The sequence below is a fragment of the Calidris pugnax genome, unplaced genomic scaffold, assembly GCF_001431845.1.
Source record: "Calidris pugnax isolate Ruff unplaced genomic scaffold, ASM143184v1 scaffold70, whole genome shotgun sequence".
In the NCBI taxonomy this organism is placed as follows: domain Eukaryota; kingdom Metazoa; phylum Chordata; class Aves; order Charadriiformes; family Scolopacidae; genus Calidris; species Calidris pugnax.
Window position 1 is genome coordinate 1,058,912 of NW_015090862.1, and position 21,754 is coordinate 1,080,665.

The window sequence follows — 21,754 nt, forward strand, 5'->3', positions numbered from 1 at the left end:
GCGCCTGGCAAGGCTCAAATACACGAGACCCTGGAACCCGCACGCCGGGGCTGGCTGTAAAGCAAGTATTTTCACAAATTCAGACGCTGGAGTCTTCCAAAAGTGCTGTTTTCCCAGGCGTTAGGAGATAAATTAGTCCTGGGTCTCTCGAACCCGGCCGCCAGGCGCTGGGTGCCCACGTTCCCCCCGAGGCCGCGGGGGAGCCCGCCTGAGGGGAGCCGGGAGGGGGCGGGGCGGTGCTGCCCACGCGCCCGTTTGAGGCGGGAAGGCGCGCGTGCCCGGCGGGGCAGTTGTCCGTTACCTCTTCGAGGCGCCCCACTAACCGCCGCCCGCCCCGCGCGCCCTTCCAACGGCCGCGCCGCGCGCCCCTCGCCCGCCGTCGGGGCAGCCTGTGGGGAAGGGGAGGGGGAAGGGAGGGGAGACAGTCTCTCCGGCCGCCCATTGGCCCGCCGCTCCGGCCAATGAGGCGGCGGGGTGGGGCGCGGCTCTCGCGAGAGCGGCGCGGGGCCCGGGCGGCGGAACCATGTTGCGGGCGGTGGCGGCGCAGCGCCTGAGGCGGGCGGTGAGTGCGGGCGGGCCGGGGGCGGCGGGGAGGGGGCCGAGGGGGTCGGTTGCCTTCCCTCCGCCCCGGCCGTGTGGGCCTCCCTGCTCAGGGGAGCCGGAGGTTGCGCGGGGCCGAGCTCCGCCGTCGGCCCGCCTGGCGGCAGTGGCCGAGGGGGTGTCTGGGGCAGGGGAGGAGGAACAGGCCGAACTTCTCCGCCGGACTCCGCTCCTCTGCCGCACCGTGGCTGTTAAAAATAAAGTTTCTGAGGGGACGCTGGGTGTTTCAGGGGCCCTTTCAGAGCGCATTCCACGCAGGAGTTGAGGGTCGTTGTTACAACTTTCTGAGTGCTTGCTCTCATTCCCCCTCGTACAACACTAGCTGAGGAACGGGAGTGCTTTCCTTACTCTTGGAAAAAGACTCTTGAAAAGACTCTTGGAGTTGTTACTGCAAACTTTTAACAACGTTACAAAGAGATTTGTGGCTGAAGGAGAGGCTTTCTGGGGTCTTGAGAGGTTAACACAGTGTTTCTCAATCACACGAACACAGCTGTGCAGAAATGGGATTGATTTAACCCTCACAATCAGTGGGCCGAGCCTGATGTGAAACACTTGTTGCTTTTCCAAATTGACCTTCATATTGTTCAGCTGTGAGGAGTGCTGGGCTTTTGGAGGCCGTTTGCTGCTTGATGTGGCATGATGGCTGTTACCAAATTTAACGACTAGGTGAACTCAAGGTTAGTTGGAGTAGATGATTTATGAAATGTCCCTGAATATCTGTTCAAACTCGTAGCATGCACTAGGGAACGCTTCTTCCACTAGAACTGTGTGTAAATAGCCCTCCTAAAAGAGCTTTAAATCTAACAAGTTTGATTTTTGAGCTCTCCAAGGCTTTTACACACACTACAATTCTGACCAGCTCTAAAATTGTAATTATGGATATATTAGTTGGTGTCAGGTACTAAGAATGGCTAAAAGAGGAGCAAAGGTAGACCAGGACATATGTGACTTAGTTAATCTATAAATGATAACTGTTGCGGTCATGGACATCTTTCAGTTATTGTTAGGCTGTAGGCTTTGCAGAGCAAAGGTCTTGATGATCTCCAGAGCTACTAGAACACATATTACTGCTGTGTAAATAATAATTTACTCTCATAATCACTGCACAATTCAGTTTCATGTCCTGGAAACACGAGGCCCTTGGTTTTCAGCTGTATGTATCTACACTCATAAATTTATAAAATAAAGCCAATAAAACATTATGTGCGTCTTCAGGGTGTGGGTAACAACATAGTCTGCCAGAGGAGTGAGGCAAACTCCAGCACTGCTAATGCGCATGCAGAACAAGAGTGAATAGAATCTAGAGAAAAACAGGACGTGAGAGACTTGTAAAGTATGAGCAACAAGGAAAGGTTGGAGTTGTATGATTTAAAGATGGGAGCACTGAGGAGGAATATGAGGCTGCAAGTACACAAAAAAATGGTGCAGAGGTTGGAGTCTGCCTTTTCATCAGTCTGTGAATGATAAAATAATAACAGTTGGCTTAAATTGCAAGAAAGCTATTTAAGATAGCTACAAAGAGTTAAGATAGACATGAAGAAATCCTTTCTAGTTGAAAGGAAAGTAAGTTTTTGGAATAGGTTGCCTAGGAGTCTTCATCATTGGAATGCACTGACAATAAGCGAGACAGATATGTTGGAAATAACATAGATATGGTTGCCTTGCATCTGATGGGGGGTAGCCTTGTGTGAGCTCTTGAGGTCCCTTCCAAACCTGTAATGATATGAAATTGTGATCATCAGGATTGTCTTGCAGACTTTTAGTTAAGGGGCATTTTGAGGTCACACGTTCCTAACTTTATGAAGCAACAAACAAGTAGTGTATTCCCTTAACATTCTCTGTATTTTTATCAGATAAGCAAGTGTCTGCCTATTTGCCTGTTCACAGTGTTGGGGTTTTTTCTTTTTTCTTATATGATGCTACCCACCAGTTTGGGCCAATTTGCTTGCAGGCAGATGTGATACCAGTGCCTTTAATTGTTACTCAGCCTGTGTTGAAGTTAGAATTTATCCCGAGGGTATTTACGAAGGGCAAGCAGTGCTAGTCTTAACTGTTTCAAGTCACAAACTGATCTCTTGGTCTCCCTCAGTTTGACCTCCAGGGTTGCTTAAAAAAAACCCAGCGACAGAGTGACAGAGTGAAGGACATTGTAGCACTCTATTTCGTAAGAAAACTATTTGCTTTGTGTTTGATTTTTCAGGGTTCTGCCGTTGTTTTAGAGGTCCAGATAGAATAAAAGTTGCATTTGCTTCTGCAATATGTTTTTTTTGGAGGCAAGAGTCGCTTTAGAGTTGGCTTAAAATAATAGGCATGTTCTTATAAAGCTGTTGGAGATCTTCAGCTAAAAGTGCTGTCAGGTGTCCTTTCTCATTTTGTAGTGTAGTATTTTACCATTATAACAGCTTTTGAACAAAGTGAAATGTCACTTGCTAAATTTTAAGTGATATTGAACAGGCACTCTTATTTTATCTTTACAGTGTTTGGGGGGGGACCCAGTTTTCACAGTTGTTGAGTCTTTGAGTTCTGTGGATTTGTTCAGAGCTTTCAATTTCTTGGAGTTTCTGAAAATGTTGGATTTTATTTCAGTCATATATATCTCATGATGCAGGTCTGTGTTTTTTAGCCTGAGATTATTCAGATGAATGGGTTTAATAGCCTGAAACACACCTTACTCAGAAAGTACTGGGCTACATTTGTAGTTTTAGGGAGTATTTTGTAGGTATCCTTCACCTGTCATTGATAAGCTCAGACTGTTAACCTTGAGTTCACTTTCAGTAGTGTTGTCTGTTTTTCAAAACAGCTTTGTTGCTTTGTTTTTTATTAGTTTTGCATGTGATAGATCTCAAAAAGTTTATTCTGTATTATATCTTTCTATTGCTGCTGCAATTCCTTTGTAATTTTAAGTCTTTATTGTGTTCCTAAATAAATCTTTTGTATAAATGCTTTCTTCACTTAGTTTGGTGTTCTTTGCTGCAGTTACAGCTCTTTTTCAGTTCATGTGCTGATTTTCTAGTTAGCATGTCCTGGAGTTAACTAGCTGTCGCTTAGACCTCTTCTGTTGTCTGTAGCCAGATCTGTACAGAGGTTCTAGGAGAAGTATAAGCTTTATTGCTAGAGCTTCTTCCTCTCCCTGAGCTTCCCTAATTTTTTTCTTTGGTTGTTTTTTTGTTTGTTTTTTTTTTTGCATTTTTTTGGTTGTTGTTGGTTTGGTTTGGTTTTTAAACTTTAGCAGTTACAAGACTGATTGTTAATAGAATGAGGCATTGTTTTGTTGTATAGGAATATAGCTGTTTATCTTTAGTAATACCCCAATCTCTAGTTCCTGGGATCAATTCTTGGGAGTTTTGCGCAGTGGTAATGAGTCTCTCTGGGATACATAATTCCTACTAAGCGGTTTAAAAAATTTAATTTCTGGCCAGTTTGCTTTTACAGCTTAGAAAAACAGCTCTAGAGATACCTTTGTGGGCCCAGTTGTCAGATCCTTCTGCCTTGTGAATTTCTATTTCAGTTTAGTTCCTTGAAACTTCCAGTGGTTCCTCTGAAGAGGTTGGGAAGCAAACTTCAGTGTCCTGGGTGCAGTTTCTAGCAGCCTAGTTTATATTGATGCATATTTTGATTATGTAGAATACACCTGCTGGAGCTCTTGCATTTACTAGAAAGACTTTTTGGCCATCCCATCTTTTGTTCCCCTGTGTGCCATGTTTGCCACTTGCAGAGCTGATTTCATATTCCTGTGTTACAAGGAGCAGAGTGCAGGCTGGCGGCTCTCGACTCTGGACTGCAGAGGCCATTGGTACCTGTCTGCTCACCAGTCCCACCAAGCAAAGGTTTACAACACTCTTGGCTGGGATTTTCCAAGCCAAGCCGAGATCCAGCTGTTAATACATATGTTTTGTAGATATAAGCAGCAAATCCGTGTTTCAGACGTGCTGGGCCTGCTTGTGTGCTGTTCAGGTGACCTGTCTATGTGCTGAAAGACCAGCATATGTTCAGTTTGTGTTGGCATTGCTGTGAAGAGCAGATCACCTGCGCAAATTGAATGAGTACTTTGGATATTGGCCTCATAGATGGGTTTATCTGCTCATGTGTACTGGGCACATCCAGATTTCTAACATTTGGCTGGAACAGTAGCAGCAAGTAATCTCAGTTATTTTGTTTGAATTCAGATATCATGCTTAAATTTTTAACATTCTGCTTGGAAAACATGGCTAATTTTTCCCCAAAAGATGCTTTGGGGAAATTTGAGACAATAGATTCAGTGAATCCTGTGGTACTTTGCAAGTGGCTTAATTGATGTATACTGCACATCTAGGTTAATCTTACCAACTTTTAGACATCTGGAAGTCAGAGGCCAGGTTTGCTCTACAGGAAATGCTGGGGGGGGAGATTGGAAACTCTAGACATTTTTCCTTCATAAATGTTTATTTTAGTATAAACTGAATCACTGTCTGAGTTTCCACCAGAGAGGAAATGTAGATGTTTCTGCTGTAGAGGAAGCATAGGTGCCTAGCTTTAGTTTTTATCTAAACCTCAGTGAAATCAATTTCCAGTTGTACTGGTTGCTGGCAGATGTGTTTCCTAATCTACTGGCATGCTTGAGAAGCTCCTGATTGCCCAAGTTTGTAGGATGTTTAACTGTAATTGATTTCTTCGGATTTTCCAGAGCTTGGTTTGCACCGGGAACCTTCTGTGGCACAAGCGCTGAGTGCTGTTCCTTCTCAAGGCATTGTTTTCAACAGTTTGGTGGTTCTCCCTGTTTTATTTCTTGGGTTTTTTATCCTTGCTGTCAGCTGGTTAGGGTTATGTCCAACCTTACTATTTTATCTAGGTTTGAAACTAGACATCCTGCCCAAGGTGGAAAAATCATGTCAGTGAAATAATGGGCTGGACAAGTTCCTTCGTCAAAACAACTACCTGTCCTCCTCATTGACTCAGAGCAGAGTCTCAGTTTTCAGACTCGTATGTGGCTGGATGAATTACCCTCTGATTTTACTGCAGAATCTTTATTACAAACAACAAAATTCAGTTTGTTTTGTTTATTTAAAAAAAAAAAGTGGTTAACTGTGTTAATGTATTAAAATTCAGACTCACATAGGAATCTTATTTGCCACCTAGGATTTTTACCCAAGATCTGGAATGTGACTGTTAATTTATTTTAAATCTGGCCTTGTCTTTGCGTTCAGAAGTGTCCTGCAGGTAGGCATAAAGTGACCTTCTTGTGTGCAGTTCCCGGTTTAGAAACAGTACCTAGTTAATGCTGTAATATCCAGTCTGCTCAAGCAACATCCGTTGCTCTTACTCTTTTTGGCTAAAAAAATATATTTCTCAGTTTATTCTAGAATCATTCGACAGAATGATATAGAACTGCTCTGGTGGTGCAGTACTTATTTAGGGAAAAGATCATAATATAGTCAGAATTGAGTGCGTGTTTAAAATGCATGTGGCTCCCTTTGGAAATTTGAAAACTTTAGAATCTTTCAGGAGCACGGTCCACTTTACCCTGTGACATGACTATAAATCATTGAAAAAGTGGGCTTTTTGCCACAAAAGCATGGATTTATTCTTCAGACAGTGACTAAAATCTCATAACTTTTATTGCAAATGATGTATGAAACATAATCAAAAATATGGTGTCTGAACTATATTGGCAATAAATATTTTGTTACTGGCAATTGGCTTCAAATTATCGTAGAATCTTTAATCATAACAAGTAACCTTAAGCATAAAAGATGAAATGCAGAGCACTTTTACAAGAATCCTTATTGTTTTAATCAAAATGACAAATGATCCTGATTCTGCAAAAACTTATTTTTGTATTTATATTTTTACACTGTGGTTAGCTTCAGGGAAGTCCTCAAGATTTGCTTTCTCGGTGTGAAGTTTAGCAGGTAGACTTTGTGTGCTTGAAGTCCATATCCAAATTTTAGCCTCTCAGATTTTCTGAAACTTTGTTTATTTTTCCTTAGTTTCAGTGGTGGGTAAGTGCATATTTGGTGTGAGGGGAGACGGGGTGACAATATATGTGCAAAAAAGTATTGGCTGTGCAGTCTTTAGCTTTGTGTTAATATTTGTGCCTTGGTCATATTAATGAATCTCTTGCGTTTTCCATGTGTTCCATATTACATTCATCATAACTCGAGTATTGAATCCTTTATGTAGGATAAGCAAAGACTTGGAGGATAATATTCCTGTTCCCACCCCAAACCCTTTCCCTACCCTAATATTTGTCTTGGAGGGATAATGCTTTTTCCTGATTCACCTGAAAATTAGAGATGAAAGTCTCAGAGCTTAGAATATTTTGGTTTGGTTTCATGGCAATTGTTTGCTTTCCCCTTGCCCCCTTTTTTTTTTCTTTCATTTTTGCTTTAGAAGTTAAAGTCTGTGTGGATGGTGAATTGGTCAAAATTATTATTTAAGGATCATTAAATTGTGATAGACTAAGTGGTCAAATGTCACATGTTTTAAAGGAAAATAGAAGAAAATGAACCTGATGCTTATCAACAGTTCTATTAATCTGTTTTCAGGCTCTGAGCCCTTGCTGCTTAGTTGTCATCCTGCCACTGCATGCAATTTTGGCTTTATGTACAACTAATTAAAAAAATTAAAAAGTGTATTCTGTAGCTAGATTTTGGCTAGAGCCTATCGTAAAAAAAACCAAACCAAACCAAACAAAGCCCCTAAAACAAAGAAACTCTCCCCCCAACCAACCAAAGTTCCAAAAACCAACAAGTAAATACTTATTTGCTCCCCTTGATTTCCTTGTGTCTTAGTATTGCTGGTTTAATTTTCTCTCTTTATGGTACTTATTTAAGCTGATCAACTGAGCTTGAATATAAAGTATTAAAATGTTTTTCTTAATACTTTTCGGTATTTTCCTGTGAAGGTTTTAGTTTAAACACAGCATGTTATAAATATGCTGAAGTCAAGCAAATTTATACCTTTTTATTTTTAACACCTTATTTGTTCTGCCTACTTAATAAAAATTACCTAGATTTAGCCTATTTTGTTTGGCAGCAGTGTTTTACAGTTTGTGTAATCGATAACTTTCTGTAAAGCATTGGATGCTCTTAGGAACAATTTTTTACTTGAATACTAAGTATCAAACTCCTCTCTTTCTCTCTCTCTGTTTTTCAAAGGCACCGCTGCTCCGGAGATTTCAGAGCACATTAGTCATAGCAGAACACAACAATGAAACTCTTACACCCATCACACTAAATGCTATCACTGCGGCGAAACGTCTTGGAGGTGAAGTTTCTTGTTTAGTAGCTGGTACCAGCTGTGACAAGGTAGGAAATGCTATTTTCCTAGGAATGAAATAATGAATGCGGCGAAACAGCACTTGGTGCGTCTTGGTCAGCCTGAAAAATAATCTGTAGTGAAGAGGAAGTGTGCCAGGAATTGCTAATCTGCCGGAAATGTCCTGTGCTTGAACTGCTTCTTTTCTGAAGTGAAAATATGGGTATAGATTTCATTTCACAAGGGAGAATATCAATATCAGTTGTTAGAAGCTTAAGCAAGCAAATTTTTAAAGGACTAAAGGGCAATTAACTCTAAAACAATATTTCCCTGTAAAGTCTGAAAGACAAATACTGCAGTGCTAAGAACTTGGAAAGAAGCTTGTACTTGTTCAGGTGGAAGGCAGCAGAAATGAAACAGCACTGTGACAAACAGGGCTTCTGAGCATCTTGCTTTTACTAGTCAACTACTAGTAGTGTAGCGAGAGTGTGCTTGCAACTTCAAATGCTGAAATTAGTGCTTCCTGACTTCAGCATATAGCTCATGGCTAAAAAAGTTTCTTGTATATTAGCTGTTGTATTTTTAGTCTAATTTTTATGTGCAAGATCTAGAAACAATATAGTTAGTACATTAGTCGCGCTTTTTTTCTAGCATGATGTGCTCTTCTGTGAATAGCAAAAGTACAAATAATTATGCCTAATATTTTTCATACTAAGCTGTTGCTTATCAATTGTTGCTCGGAAAGCGATATGTAGTATCTCATGGAGGAGGCACACTGAAGGAGGCTAATTTACAAATAGGTGGAGAAGCCTCAGTGGCTATTCTAAACTGAGACCCGGGTGTTCAAGGTGGAGACCTGGAAGCTAAGAAAATTAAGAAAAAAAAAAACCAAAATATTTTTGCCTGATATGTGTGTGTGTGTGAGTTTCCTTATTCTTTGGTACTTGCATAGTAGAACTTGCATGGTTGGGAATGTTCTCTTTGTTTTTAATACTAAGTATATGATGTCTATTTGGCAATGTATGTCATGCTGGGAAAAAGTTCTTTACAAAAAAATGAAGGTTTAAAAAAAAAATTTGTGTTTTTTTTTCAAGTTTCTGTATTAGTGGGACAAAACAGCCAGTTACTCAAACATACTCTGTAGCAACTCTTAGGGAATTTTTGTTTATTTCCTCTTGTTAATTTTTGAGAGTAAACTGATACTCAGCAAACTCAGTAAAACTACGCTAGTTCTGGGGTGATGCATGTGGTCTCCAGACACTGCTGTCAGTCCTCTTCTCTCTGATCTGCAACAACCCTTTTATCATTTAAACTTCACTTCTGCAAATTTAAAGGGAAAAAAAATGCATAAATATAGAATTGAAAATATACATGATATTAGTAGGCAGTGTCAGCTGCAAACAAAGGATTGCTCCTGAAATTTGGACAAAGATCATAACATCACTGTATATTTGTATTTGCACTGTATGCTTTTGCGGTAGATACTTACTGATTAAAAACAAGGTGGGATTCGTATCTTGATGATTATATCAGAATGCTGAGCAATAGTCCTCAAGTGTGATTATTGTTGGCTGTTGTAATAAATCATGCGATCATTGTGTAATCATGCAGGAGGCAAGCTTTCCTCCCTCTGATTTGCTTTGTAGTTTTCTTATTCACAAAATTCATTTTCACTATCCCACAAGGCGCTGTGTTGTGAGTCAGAAGATCTGCATTTTGTTCATTCTGATTTTGAAATTCACATACTTTCGTGTTCCAGTTTTAATCTATAAACTGTCAGCTCTTTGCAGCAGGGACTCTCTCTTGTTGTTTGTTTGTGGTGCCTGTTGTAATAAAAACTAGTAATAATTCATTTGTAATCACAGGTAGCACAAGAAGTCAGCAAAGTTCAGGGTGTTGCAAAAGTTCTAGTGGCTCAGCAGGATGCATACAAGGGATTTCTAGCAGGTGAGAGTTGTTCTTACCTACTGAACAAAATAAATGGTTTTTGTATTTGTGATTGAAAATAAGATAGTTGTAAATATTGAGCAATATATTTTTGCCCTCAGAGGAGCTGACTCCCTTGATTGTGGAAACTCATAAAAAATTTAATTACACCCACATTTGTGCTGGAGCATCTGCCTTTGGGAAGGTAAGTAGATCAAAGTGCATCAAAAATTTCTTGTAGAAGAGAGACAGAGACACTTGTATGTAAAGAGTGTGAATCAAATGCCTGAGAGAGGGCACCCATGGACAGTTTGGAGTCTTTGAAAAATGTTGTATTAGTTTGTTTAAGAGGCCGTTAGTTAGAAACAGTGATTCATGTCTGAGTTTTATTATGGACTGACTTGAACAAAGGAACAGTGCAGAAGAAAAATTTAGTGATAACCAGCTAGTTCTATCTACACAAGACAAAAAATGTACAATAACACAAAATAGATTAGGTGATCTGAAAGCGTGAAAGTTGTAAGGAAAAGTACAGTAAGTTGAGATGAAAAATGTGTGATTTGCGTGTTGAAGTGAAAGTGTCCAGACCTATTGGAAGCAAAATTTCTTTTTGGGGGGCAGTTGCATCTATGATGTAAGTCATGTAAATCAAAATGTCTGTAAATATATGTAAATAACACAGATAAACCAAGATGTTTATTAATGAAAATAATTTTTCAAAACTTGTTTTCTAAGGAGTGTGTTTTTAAGTACACAGAGAGCCTCAGTACTGACAATCTGGGCAGTGTTGTGGTGCAGTTAAATTAGAGAAAAAGGATACTTCAGAAATATTCCCGATGTGGGATAAATAATGACATCAGCCTTCCATCTGACTACTTTCACTTCCAATCAATATCAATCCATTTACTTGTAATTTTTGTTTAGAGAAATCTTTGCATACCTTAAGTCTTAGGGGTCTTTTTGTTTAATTTTTTTTTTATTTATTTTTTGATCTGCGATGTCTTAGTAAAGGGTAATAGATTTTGCTTTAGAGTTTATGATTCTATTTTTGAGTGTTTTAATGTGGGTAAAGATTTCAGAACTGGGCCCTTTGTGTTGCACCACATTAGGAGGGGGACAAAAAGGAAGCAAAGCTCTTGCTGTCATTAATTTCTTCATGATTTCGGTTGCTCTTTTTATCCTTCTTTCCAGTCCTAAAGGTGCTAAGTCATTTTCTAGTCAATTTCAGAACAGGAGAATACAGATTTTAATATTAATTTTAAAAATATTTTTTTTTATTGCTTTTGAGGGAAGAGTGCAGAGTTTTTTTTCCTGTTGTCTCTGGTAACTAGCTTCCAAAAAGGCTTTTTTTTTTTTCTTGAAGTGCTAAGAGCTCAGCAATCCATAATTGTCAATTTTCTGAGTAAATTGCATCTATACTCAGTTTTAAACTATTGAAGCAAATCAGCCTCCCAATTTAAGATATTGAATTAAGGGTTTACTTACAGTAAGTCTCATAAAATGTCTAATGTTATTACAATAATGGGATTTTATTTGGCTGCTAAAGCTATATGAGTAGCCCTACAAAACTCTTAGTTGTATGTGCCTTTTACGTCCAGACAGCATTATATGAAGTTGAAATCAGGACAGCAGGCGTTCTTTTACTGACCATGTGCATTTACTTAGCATGTCCTTTGCTAACTTTTAATCTTTAACTTCTAGAATCTTATTCCCAGAGTGGCCGGCAAACTCGATGTTGCCCCTATTTCTGACATCATTGAAATTCAGAAACCAGACACCTTTGTGAGAACTATCTATGCAGGTGAGTAATCACAAAAGGTTACGTGGTATTTGTACAATAAAGGACCCAATACTGATAACTTTTCTGCATAATCCTGTTGTTAGAACCTTGGAATATGATAGAAATTTTCACTTTACTGTCTGAATCGCTGTGATTCATAAAAATGAAACCTGGGGATGGAGATGGTGCTCCATGTGTGGGAAAGCAAATAATCCCAACAATTTTGATACCGTCAGTTAGAAACCAGGTCTATCACTTTAATTAATAAAATTTGGTAATCTCCTTTATATATACTGCATTTCTTTGTTAATGTGCCTTCTGATCAGATTTTGTAAAATATAAGACATTAAGTTAATTGTCCAGCTTTATTTAATATGACTTGCATTAGTTCTGATTTAAGATACCACGGGATTATTTTTCCTAATTATGAAGACATTGAGCTAATTGTTTATAATATTTAATTGACTTAATTTGCAATTCTTTTTTCAGTCTTGTTTCTCTCATGCTTGTCTGACACCATGTTTTAATTTAGATATGAGCTCACTAGCTTATGTTTTTTAATTTTACTCTACAAGATTGTACCACATGTACTAACATGGTATTACATTTTGAGTTACGTTACCAGAGTGCAGTTTTGTGTTGCACTTTTAAGTTGCTTCCCAGTAATTCACAATTTCGAGATGACTTTGTTTATGATTATGCTGGTGCTGCAGCATTTTTCTCCTTTGGTGTTCCTTCCAGCCTCCAGTGTGAAGTAGATACCTTGTGTTATATATTATTGAGAGAAACACAATCCCACAGATAGTTGGGGCAGGCCTCATTGTCTTCTGATGAATTCATGCAACAGGATAAAAGATCTCCTTTGAATTATAGACACTTTTTATGTTTAAGAATTATGCTTTCAAAGTTGGCTTTTTCCCCCCGTTTTGAAATTTAAAAGCTCTTTCATACAAGATGATTTGAATGCTCTGTGTCGTTTAAAAATACAGGATTTGTTATCATACTTCAGAAACATGAAGCTAAATAGTAAGGTAAAATATTTGTAAGCTACATCTACTAAGTGCCTAGGTTTCAAGTTTTAGTCATCTAAAAATGCAGTTTGGAGAGGTAACTTTCTGAATGTTACCTATTCTTGTAGAACTTGCTAATGTGTTTCTGATAATAGGTTTTTTTTCCTTTTTAAAAAGCATAATATGTCTGATATTAAGTAGAACTTGCTAATGTGTTTCTGATACTAGTTTTGTTTGCTTTTTAAAAAGCATAATATGTCTGATATTAGCTTCTTTAAAAATATAATGTGACTCTTTTTTTTTAGGCAATATTCTTTGCACTGTGCAGTGTGATGAACCGATTAAAATATTTACCATACGGGGAACTTCTTTTGAGGCCGCACCAACAAGTGGTGGTAGTGCCAGTTTAGAAAAGTGTGAGTATTTGTTCCCATATTTTGTTGTTTCATGTAATAAAGTTTTGCTCACTGCACAGTGATGTTTTGCAGAAGTATTTGTCAAAGCAAACTGATTGTCGTAATTGGAGCTTTATGCTTTTAATATGCGTACTTGCATGTTTTAGTGGTATCTGGTATGGGAAGGTGTGGATTACTGTTGACCAGAAATGGAGATTATCTGTGCTGAAATCTGTGCCTGTTTCACTCGCTGCTTAAACCTCTGCCACCGCAATCTTGAAATTTACCCGTATTTAAAGTTACAGCTGTTTGAGTAGCCAGATTGGTTTTCAAAGCATGATGGAGCAAAACTAAACGTGGCTGGCTCTCCACAGATTTGGTTTAATGGGTCATATTTTGAGATAGGTGATTATAGTGTCTCGCTGAATCAGTAGCAGTTTAAGTTAATTTGGGAACATCTACTTACTGGTTTAGGTCAGTTTTAACTAAATCAGTTTAAATTACTATTTTAATGAAGCCAGTGTGGCTTTGATGATAGAGAAATCCAGTCACAGAATCGCAAAATAGTTGAGGTTGGAAAGGACCTCTTGAGACCATCTAGACCAACCCCCCTGGAGAGGATTGCCCAGGACTGTGTCCAGTCAGGCTTTTCGTATCTCCACAGATGGAGACTTCACAACAACCCTGGGCAACCTCTTCCAGTGTTTGATCACCTTCCTTTTTTTCTGCTGTGGGGCTTTTTATGACTGTGCTGTAAACCCAGCAGAGGCCATCGTTAGTAACGCTGTGCTCTGTGTGTGTGTGTTCCAGACCTCGTATTTTTCTGGGTCGCTCAGTGCCTCCCCCCGAACCATCCTGGATTTTCTAATGCCTGTGGATGTTAGGAAACAAATACTACTTGATGCTTAAGATTAGCATATTGCACTGCTTAATTAGCTTGTTTGCCTGTCTTAATAAGAACCACACTTACTATGCTGGGTTGGTATCAATGTGTTACTTGTACAACAGACCTTCGTTTTAGTGCAGCTTGTACTATAGATTACTTAAACACAACCAACAGAAGAGGCTTGTAACTCAAAGCCACAGAGCAATTACTAAGCTAAAAGCTTGCAGTAGAATTGGTTATAGAATGAACTTTTGCATTAAGTTTAATCTCAGATTTAAAAGGTTGAAAATACACCATTTATCCTTTTTCTTGGGGATGTTTTTTTTCTATCTGATCAATGCAGTAACCCCTCCGCCGCCTGTCGGTCTGTCTGAATGGATTGAGCAGAAGTTGACAAAAAGCGATCGACCAGAGCTTACTAGTGCAAAAGTGGTTGTATCGGGTGGTAAGTAGATAATATTGAAACTGTGTTATGTTACATTTGAGTAACAGTACATCTTGATTAAGTAATATCTGTAGCAGAACACTATAATGTGATACATTACAAAAAAAAACAGCTATGATGTAATTCTGAGATAAGACATAGGGACCAGTGGGAATGCACCCAACGCGTATGCTGCGTGAAGAGGAAAAGCATGGATTTAACACAAGCTAGTGGGCTTTTTAAGAACGTTGTCATATTTGGTGAGTTCCCTTCAAAAATGTAGCAATATGTAGTGGCTTTAGATCCAAATCTGTTATGTTTAAAATTATTGGTAATCATTATAGGCAGTCCAAACATTATTATGTAATGGCTTTAGTGATTTTAGAAATCATTATATTTGGATTCTGCTATTCAGGTATAAAGTGATGCACTGTGATTTTTACTCCATGCCTAACAGCTAAAAAGTTATTCCATAGTTATCCCGCTACAGAGTTTTGTACCTAAAGCCAGCAGAGGGAGCACAAATTAGTAAAAAAATCCTGTTTCCTTGATTTCAGAGAATGATCGTGATAGTGCAGTGTACAGGAAGTAAACCAGACAGAGTGGTATTGGTTTATACATACGAAATAATAGTATTAATCACAAAGACAAAAGCTAAATCTCCAAATATTAAATGCTGTTTAGTATTATCTCCAGAAATTCCCTATGCAGGTGTATATTTGTGCCTTTGAAAATGTAAATACTCATACAGAAAGTTTATGTAGGCAATAAAAAAAATCTTAAAGCATATTATGATGTTCCTTCTTTATCTTTGTTGTTTTTAATTTTTAAGGGAGAGGCTTGAAGAGCGGTGAAAATTTTAAGTTGTTATATGACCTTGCAGATCAGTTGCATGCTGCAGGTAAAGCTTGTTTTCATCCTGTTTTTTTAACCCTCGTTATTTTAATTTTAAAAGGTCACATTAAAAAACAGGGTTCATCTGAAGTCTTTTATTCTCATGTCTCTGTCAAATAAATTCTTAAAATCCTGTTAGTTAGTTGTAGAGTTTTGTCTTATCATTGTGGTCAACTGTGTATTTAAATGCCCATGCATGAAGCAAAATACTAAACTGTACTATTCCCTGTTGTCTTCATGTCTCCAGAACACAAGCTCGCAAACAAAAAGTGAAGTTGTATAAATTGAAAAATGGTCTTGGCTCACTTTGAAGAGCTGATATTTTCTTTGTACGTCCTTATATACTATTCCTTTACAGAATCCCTTTCGCAGTTCTTGTAGTTTGAGTGGCTCTGTATTTTTGCTATGCTTTTGTATTAGCAAAATACAAGAGAAAACTAACCATGTACAGAGTCTCAGCAAAATATTTTAAGTAAAGGTTGGGGAGGAGAAGGAACTGTTTGCATTAACATTTTTAACTGCATTAGTTTTAGATTTCATGTGTAATAATGAATTCATAGTGTTACATGAATGGCTTCACTAACTAAATGTCCATGTGGCGTTTTCAAGTTTACTTTGATATTTTTCTTTACAATGCCTGACTTCTGAGCTCCACAGCAGTATAAGATGGCACATGTGTTCTATTCAAACTCGGAGGAACATTATGGGAAGACATTTATGGGAAAATCTTCTTTTTACAAAGCGACAAGAGAAAATAATGGAAATATGCCAGACTGAAATCCTCGGTTTTTAAAATATGGCCCTTTGGTGCTGGGAGTAAGGATTTCCTGTTGCTTATGAAGTGCATTAGCACTTAGTATTTGGAAGTTTCAGCCAGTGGTATAGAGAGGGATTACTATAAGAGCTTTTAAGAGGGAAGTTTCTAAATACGTGCCCTTAGAGTATGGGACTCTTCAGTAAAATACATGTGCTTTTATGGTGATAGAAATTTGGCTCGCTAATATTTTAAAAGAAAACACTGGAAATATTTTCTTTCAACTAGTTGGAGCTTCCCGTGCAGCTGTTGATGCTGGCTTTGTTCCTAATGACATGCAAGTTGGACAGACGGGCAAAATAGTAGCACCAGTAAGTATGGAAATATCTTTCGTAAAAGAGCTGTAATGTTTTCTACCATGCATTTTCCTTCAAAGCAAGTGCTCAGAAGTGAGTTGAGTCTTAATACTGTGCTTAACAGGAGAATCTTAGTGTGCCCATTGTGATATTGTCACTTGACAGTGTGTTTGCAAAACTACAGCAGCAGGCTGTGATGTCAGTCTCTACTTTGGGTCAGTCAGAAGTGTTCTGCAGTTTTGTCAGAGGTTTTGCATGCAGGATTTTTTCATAGTTGCCTGTGCTGAACCTTTTTTAGTTTTGCAACAGCCATCATTGATGTGCTAAAAGATGTCATTGCCAACATAAACTTGAAATTATATTGATATGTGGCTTGATCTCTGGAAAGTGTGTTTTCTGGGTTTTTTACAGGGTTTGGTTTGTTTTTTTTTTTTTAAGTTTTGGTAACCGTAACTGTGTTATGTCATTATATTTTAACAAAATTTTTGTAAGAGATGAAAGTGCAAGAAACTTATGAGATAAATAATCTACAGATTGGCTGCTGTAGAGTGAAATGCCAAGAAGGGTGTACTCCAATGAGTGCCTTCATATTGGGAAATAACCTGCTTGCATCCCAACATCACAGGGGACTGATTTCTACTCTGTGTCTTTTTGGATCTTGGGGGTGGGGGGGTGGGCGGAGCTTTCTGTCATGTAGACGTCTGAGACTGATTGTTCCTTATGACCTGGGGAAGGTGGTAGAGAGATAAAGCACATGGTGCATTTGTAAGTAAGAAGGTATAAATGTAGCTCATCTTGGTGTGGGGCAGAGTGTGCACTAGCACATACTGGGATGCGATGGTCATAGATGTGAGCAGGGAATTCTGATGAAGAACATGGGCACGTATGGCAATCTGTCAGACGTACACAGAGCTACATAATTGAGTAATCATTTGGCCTTTCAGTAAGCAGTTCTCTTTGATAAGCGTGTGTGGCAACAGAAGGTACCAAAGAGCAACTTTTTACTTGTTAATGGTTTAATGAAACCAGAAAGGGAGAGTGAGCTGGAACTTAGCAGAGAAGCTTGTCATATTTTAACTGCTGCAATTTATAAATGCAACCTAAACTCTTCTTTCTGGTGATGTCTTGTGCACAGTATGTTATTTTTTTGGTTGTAGTGCAGGACAGCTGTAGCCCCCAGCATAATACTTTGCCAAGGGAACGTTAGTATTTAAATATATTGCACTTTCTTTTCATCACACAGTAGGCATAAGGTCCAACATATTGCAGCTATATGTCTCAGTAAGCTGATAAACACTAATTCAGTAAGTGCAACTTCAACATCCATGGAAATTGCAGGTTCCAAAGAAAGCAGGGCTGGCTGTCACAAGGAGGCAATCTTCAGCTGGTCGTGGCATACCTAAACTTTTGAAAACCAAGGATTAAGCTGAGTGTCCTTTAACTGCATATTTTGAAATGGCATGAGATGGGACTGACCGTCCTTAGTTCTTCACTACCCAAATATCCAAATGAAGTGGAAAATGCTAATTTGAAGACAGCTCAACTCTGTTTTGTGTATCTCAAGGCCCAACAATGAACATTCTTTCCAGAGTAAAGGGCATATAAACATTTATGGTGAAACAAAAAAAGGCTAGTTTTTGATGAAGATATAGTGGTGTAACTTGCCACAGGTAGCTCTTAGCAACATGTAAAAGTAATAAGAACATACAGCCACATCATAGGATCACATCAGTGTCATCATCGTCATCTTCTAGAGTATTGTTAAAATAGCCATTAGTCAGTCAGGACCAACTAATGAGTGTTTAACTCTTGTGTCAATAAACAATCCTAACTGGCACAATTGCATGGTGCTGCATCTTTTTGTCAGCAGGTTGATGCATTGCTCTCTCATCTCCCTTCTTAACGAATACTTATTAGTGAGTTATGCAGAGTACTGAAAATTATATGCCCCTTCTTTCAAATTGTTCAAATACTTTTTCTGGATCTTAAAATACGTGCTAGGGCAGCATACAGTGGCTTAGAAGTATAGGAAGTATTGCAAGTTAATTGTAATGAAAGTGCCAGTTGAATTGATACTAAGCTCTCAGAGTTGCTGGTGAGGGAAATTAATTTTTCCATGTGCTTTATAGGTATCTTAAATATGAGGCAGTTTAAAGCTGCAACTTCTTAATGTCCCATTCCTAATTCTACTTCAACGTCTTTTTGGTACTTTAGCTAGAAACTTATTCTGTGCAGTGGGAGATAAGAGTTCACTTAAGGAAGGAGTAGAACTGAACTTCCTTGATCATATGAGATTATGCTGGCTATTTTAACAATCCTCTAGAAGATGACTGCTCTCTCTTCCTATGAGGTATGTTTGATATTGCTAGTTTGGGCGGAACTCATGAGGTTTTATCTGGAAAATGGCAAAACAGCTTTGTGCATTGGTTAGTTATATTAGCTGAGACATGAGGTTTGTGTTTAGTTTTGAACTCCAGATGACATGGTGCATGCCCTCCTGGGCATGTGGGTTTTAAGCAGAGGAAGAATCTTGGATCCAGGAAGCCGTTGGGGTTTGGGACATACTTGCTCTCCTGTGCAGCTGTTAGTTTCTGATGGGAAAGTATCTTAGCGTATGCTCTTACTCTTCTATTAATAGTCTCTTGCCCAGTCTCAGTGGAGGATTGGAATGCATTGTTTTTAAAGGACTCTGGAATTGGGTCATTTTTGAGACTACAGAGGGAGAAGAGTTAGTTACAAGCTCAGGAAGAGGGGAGGTGCTTCCACGGCTGCTTTTTGTGTGGGGAGTGGTTCTGTGCTGATCATTGGGCAAGAAGGTAATAATCTAAAAGATGTGTTTATTTCTTCCTGTGGGCCTTTGATTTGGATTTAGTGAAGGAAAGGTAATTTTGATCATTGGTCCCTCAGTAATTCCACAACCAGCTTCAGTTTGTAAGGGTGCAGCCCAGACAGTGCATCACAGGACATGAGAACACTACAGCAGCTTTCCTGAAATGCTGATGTGTTAATGCATGAACAAACTGCCAGTTCAAGAAACAATTGTAGTTCGTTTTGCTTAAGTAATGAAAGAAGGCAGTTAATTAAGGAGTACAAATTTTACCTTCTATTTTGCTTAAGTAATGAAGGCAGTTAATTAAGGAGTACAAATTTTACCTTCTTTCTGTTTGAGAATTAGTTGTGTACAGTACACTTACCCTTCCAAAATAGCCTTGGCTCTCTAAACTTTGAGCTTTTGTTCATGTTGGAGTTTATGCATTTTGTTGTTTTTGACTGGAACTTTGGTAGTTTTTAATTTGTATAATTTTATTTCAGTTGCTAGAATATTTGGTGTATTATTAGCTTTTTTTACCTGTTGATTTCAGGTGATTGCAGCTCCTATTTGAACATTCTGTCTATGAAGAGAAGGCAGATCTGTATTATTTGATGAGATGGAAGGAAGGAAATTTTTAGGCATAAGTGGATATATTAAACTATAAAATGTTACCTTCCTAATTAAAAAAGTAATTTAGTATATTCAATGTCTTTAATCAGCAACAACCATTTTAGGAACTTTTTTTTTTTTTTTTTAATTAGAAGCCAGTTGTTTTCCACTATTTCTTATATGCAGGTGTTCTGTAGAAAGATGAAATTAGTTCTCAGATTAAGCACTGTATGTAGTTTCTGTTTGAGAAAAAAGCCCTTGTAAGAATTTTCAAATTAGTTGATTTTGGATAAAATATCCTTCCCATGAGTGCCCACTGTTAAGTATTAGTTAAGCATACCCAGTTAGAAAATACTACATTGCCTGCACAAGTTACTGTGTGGGACCTGGAGACTTCCTTCTGGAGCAGCATCTCTGATTCGGGTGGGAGATCCTACATTCTCTGCGCTGCCGCTAGGCACCTGTGTTTGGACACCCAAATTGTTCCCAGGGTCTCCCAAGCTTTTCCTGTGTCCTATTCTAGTTATATTCACCCTTTAGGTTTTGAAGGAAGATGGGCTTGTACTGGCAATTATCTCGCTCTCAACTTCTTCCCCCCAGAAAGCAAAACCTCGGTGGCACTCCAAGTTCCCTTTTTTTTCTTTTTTTTTTTTCCTTTTTTTCAGAAAGTCTGTGTCATTTTAGGCTGTTGTGATCCTTGTGAAGGATCTGCTGCTGCCTGAAAGGCATCCTTCTAGTTTAATCTCTTCAGAGTTTAAATGTTCACTCTTTTAATTTATTTAATTTTCCTCTGTTGAAGTCTATGTTCTTTCTGGGGTCCAGTTCTCTAACTGCTTTAGCTTTCTTTGTAGGTTTTCCTAGCTGGCAATAGGGAAGATGTGGCCAGACCCACAATTGTAGGACTAAGGGGGTGTCCAGCCAGGGCTAGCCACCTGTGGGCCATGGCTGGAAAGCCTCACCTTCACCGTTTCAGACTTTATTGCAAGCATTTCTTCTCGAGGAGGGTACAGTACAGGGGAAAGCACAGCCAAGCAGAACTCCTTGTTTTCAGGTGTTCAGTTGCTGCTGCCTTGTTACTTCCAACATAGGGCACAAAATAGTAACAGGCAACAAGAAACGGAGATGGAAAATTCAGGAAGGCAGAAGTTAGAAAATAGGTCGTAATAATTGGTACTGGATTAGATGATTGTGCTAGAAATGTGATCTGATTGCACAGAAGGCAGATGTGTTTGGGTATTGCATGTGCTGAGAAAGCTCGGGTGGGGAATGCAGATGGGAATTCAGTGTGGTTCTGATATGATCACCAGGAGTAAACTTGCTGACCTGCTTAGCTTCAGTGCTTAAGCTTTGATTTCATACCAGAAGGTCTCTCTGGATGTAATGAATTGCAGGGACTTCAAAAGGGAGGTAGATGTACAACTGTCAGGAACTGACAGTAATAATGAGGGGAAAAGGGGCATGTTAAAGAGGTGCAGCTTCAGTTGAGATGCTGAAGACTAAAGTGTTAGTTCAGTTGAAAGGCACCAAAGCCATGGAAGAACAGGAACAACTTAAGATGTTATATTTGGTAGAGAATGCAGGAAAAGGAAAGCTGAATGGCAAAGAAGCAGAGAAGCAGTAGTTCTTCTCCAGAGCAGTGGAATTCCTGTTGCTCTGCTTCTGTTACAAGAGGAAGGGATGCTTTCTGGGCTCGTATACGCCCCAGTATTTTACCAGGCGGTCCCTTTCACTGCAGCAAGTGGCTTCTTAGCACTTAGTAGTCAGTCATCTTCTTGCTTTGGGAATAGCAGGAAGGGAGAGAGACATATCACTTACTTACATTATTCCTATATTTTGTATTTCTGTGTGCTCAGTGCCAAAGCAATCAAATGCTTCACCTATCCTGGCTTTGTTCTCTCTAAAATGCGTGAGTTTCATTGCGTAATAAGTGGGTACTAACTCCTCTTCAGAGTTACTTCCCATCGCTTTCTTGGGCATCACTTGCTTGCTCAGGTTAGCACATCTATTAAGTGTTGTTTCCCTTCAGTCTCTTGTGGGGAAGTGTAGGGAAAGTGAAACAAGGTATATTTCAT

The 21,754-nt window shown here is 38.9% G+C and overlaps 1 protein-coding gene across 3 annotated transcripts in view; it reads left to right on the top strand.

The window, feature by feature from the left end:
- The first annotated feature begins 453 nt into the window (after window positions 1–453).
- Window positions 454–21,754, top strand: part of ETFA (electron-transfer-flavoprotein, alpha polypeptide) — a 31,146-nt gene continuing 9,845 nt past the window's right edge. For all 3 annotated transcript variants that reach the window (XM_014944545.1, XM_014944546.1, XM_014944547.1), the window contains exons 1-9: window positions 454–562; window positions 7,737–7,886; window positions 9,702–9,783; window positions 9,885–9,967; window positions 11,464–11,563; window positions 12,858–12,968; window positions 14,177–14,278; window positions 15,090–15,158; window positions 16,194–16,276. In XM_014944545.1, the coding sequence (XP_014800031.1) occupies window positions 524–562; window positions 7,737–7,886; window positions 9,702–9,783; window positions 9,885–9,967; window positions 11,464–11,563; window positions 12,858–12,968; window positions 14,177–14,278; window positions 15,090–15,158; window positions 16,194–16,276 (819 nt within the window). In that variant the 5' untranslated portion in view covers window positions 454–523. The remainder of the gene's footprint in view (window positions 563–7,736; window positions 7,887–9,701; window positions 9,784–9,884; window positions 9,968–11,463; window positions 11,564–12,857; window positions 12,969–14,176; window positions 14,279–15,089; window positions 15,159–16,193; window positions 16,277–21,754) is intronic.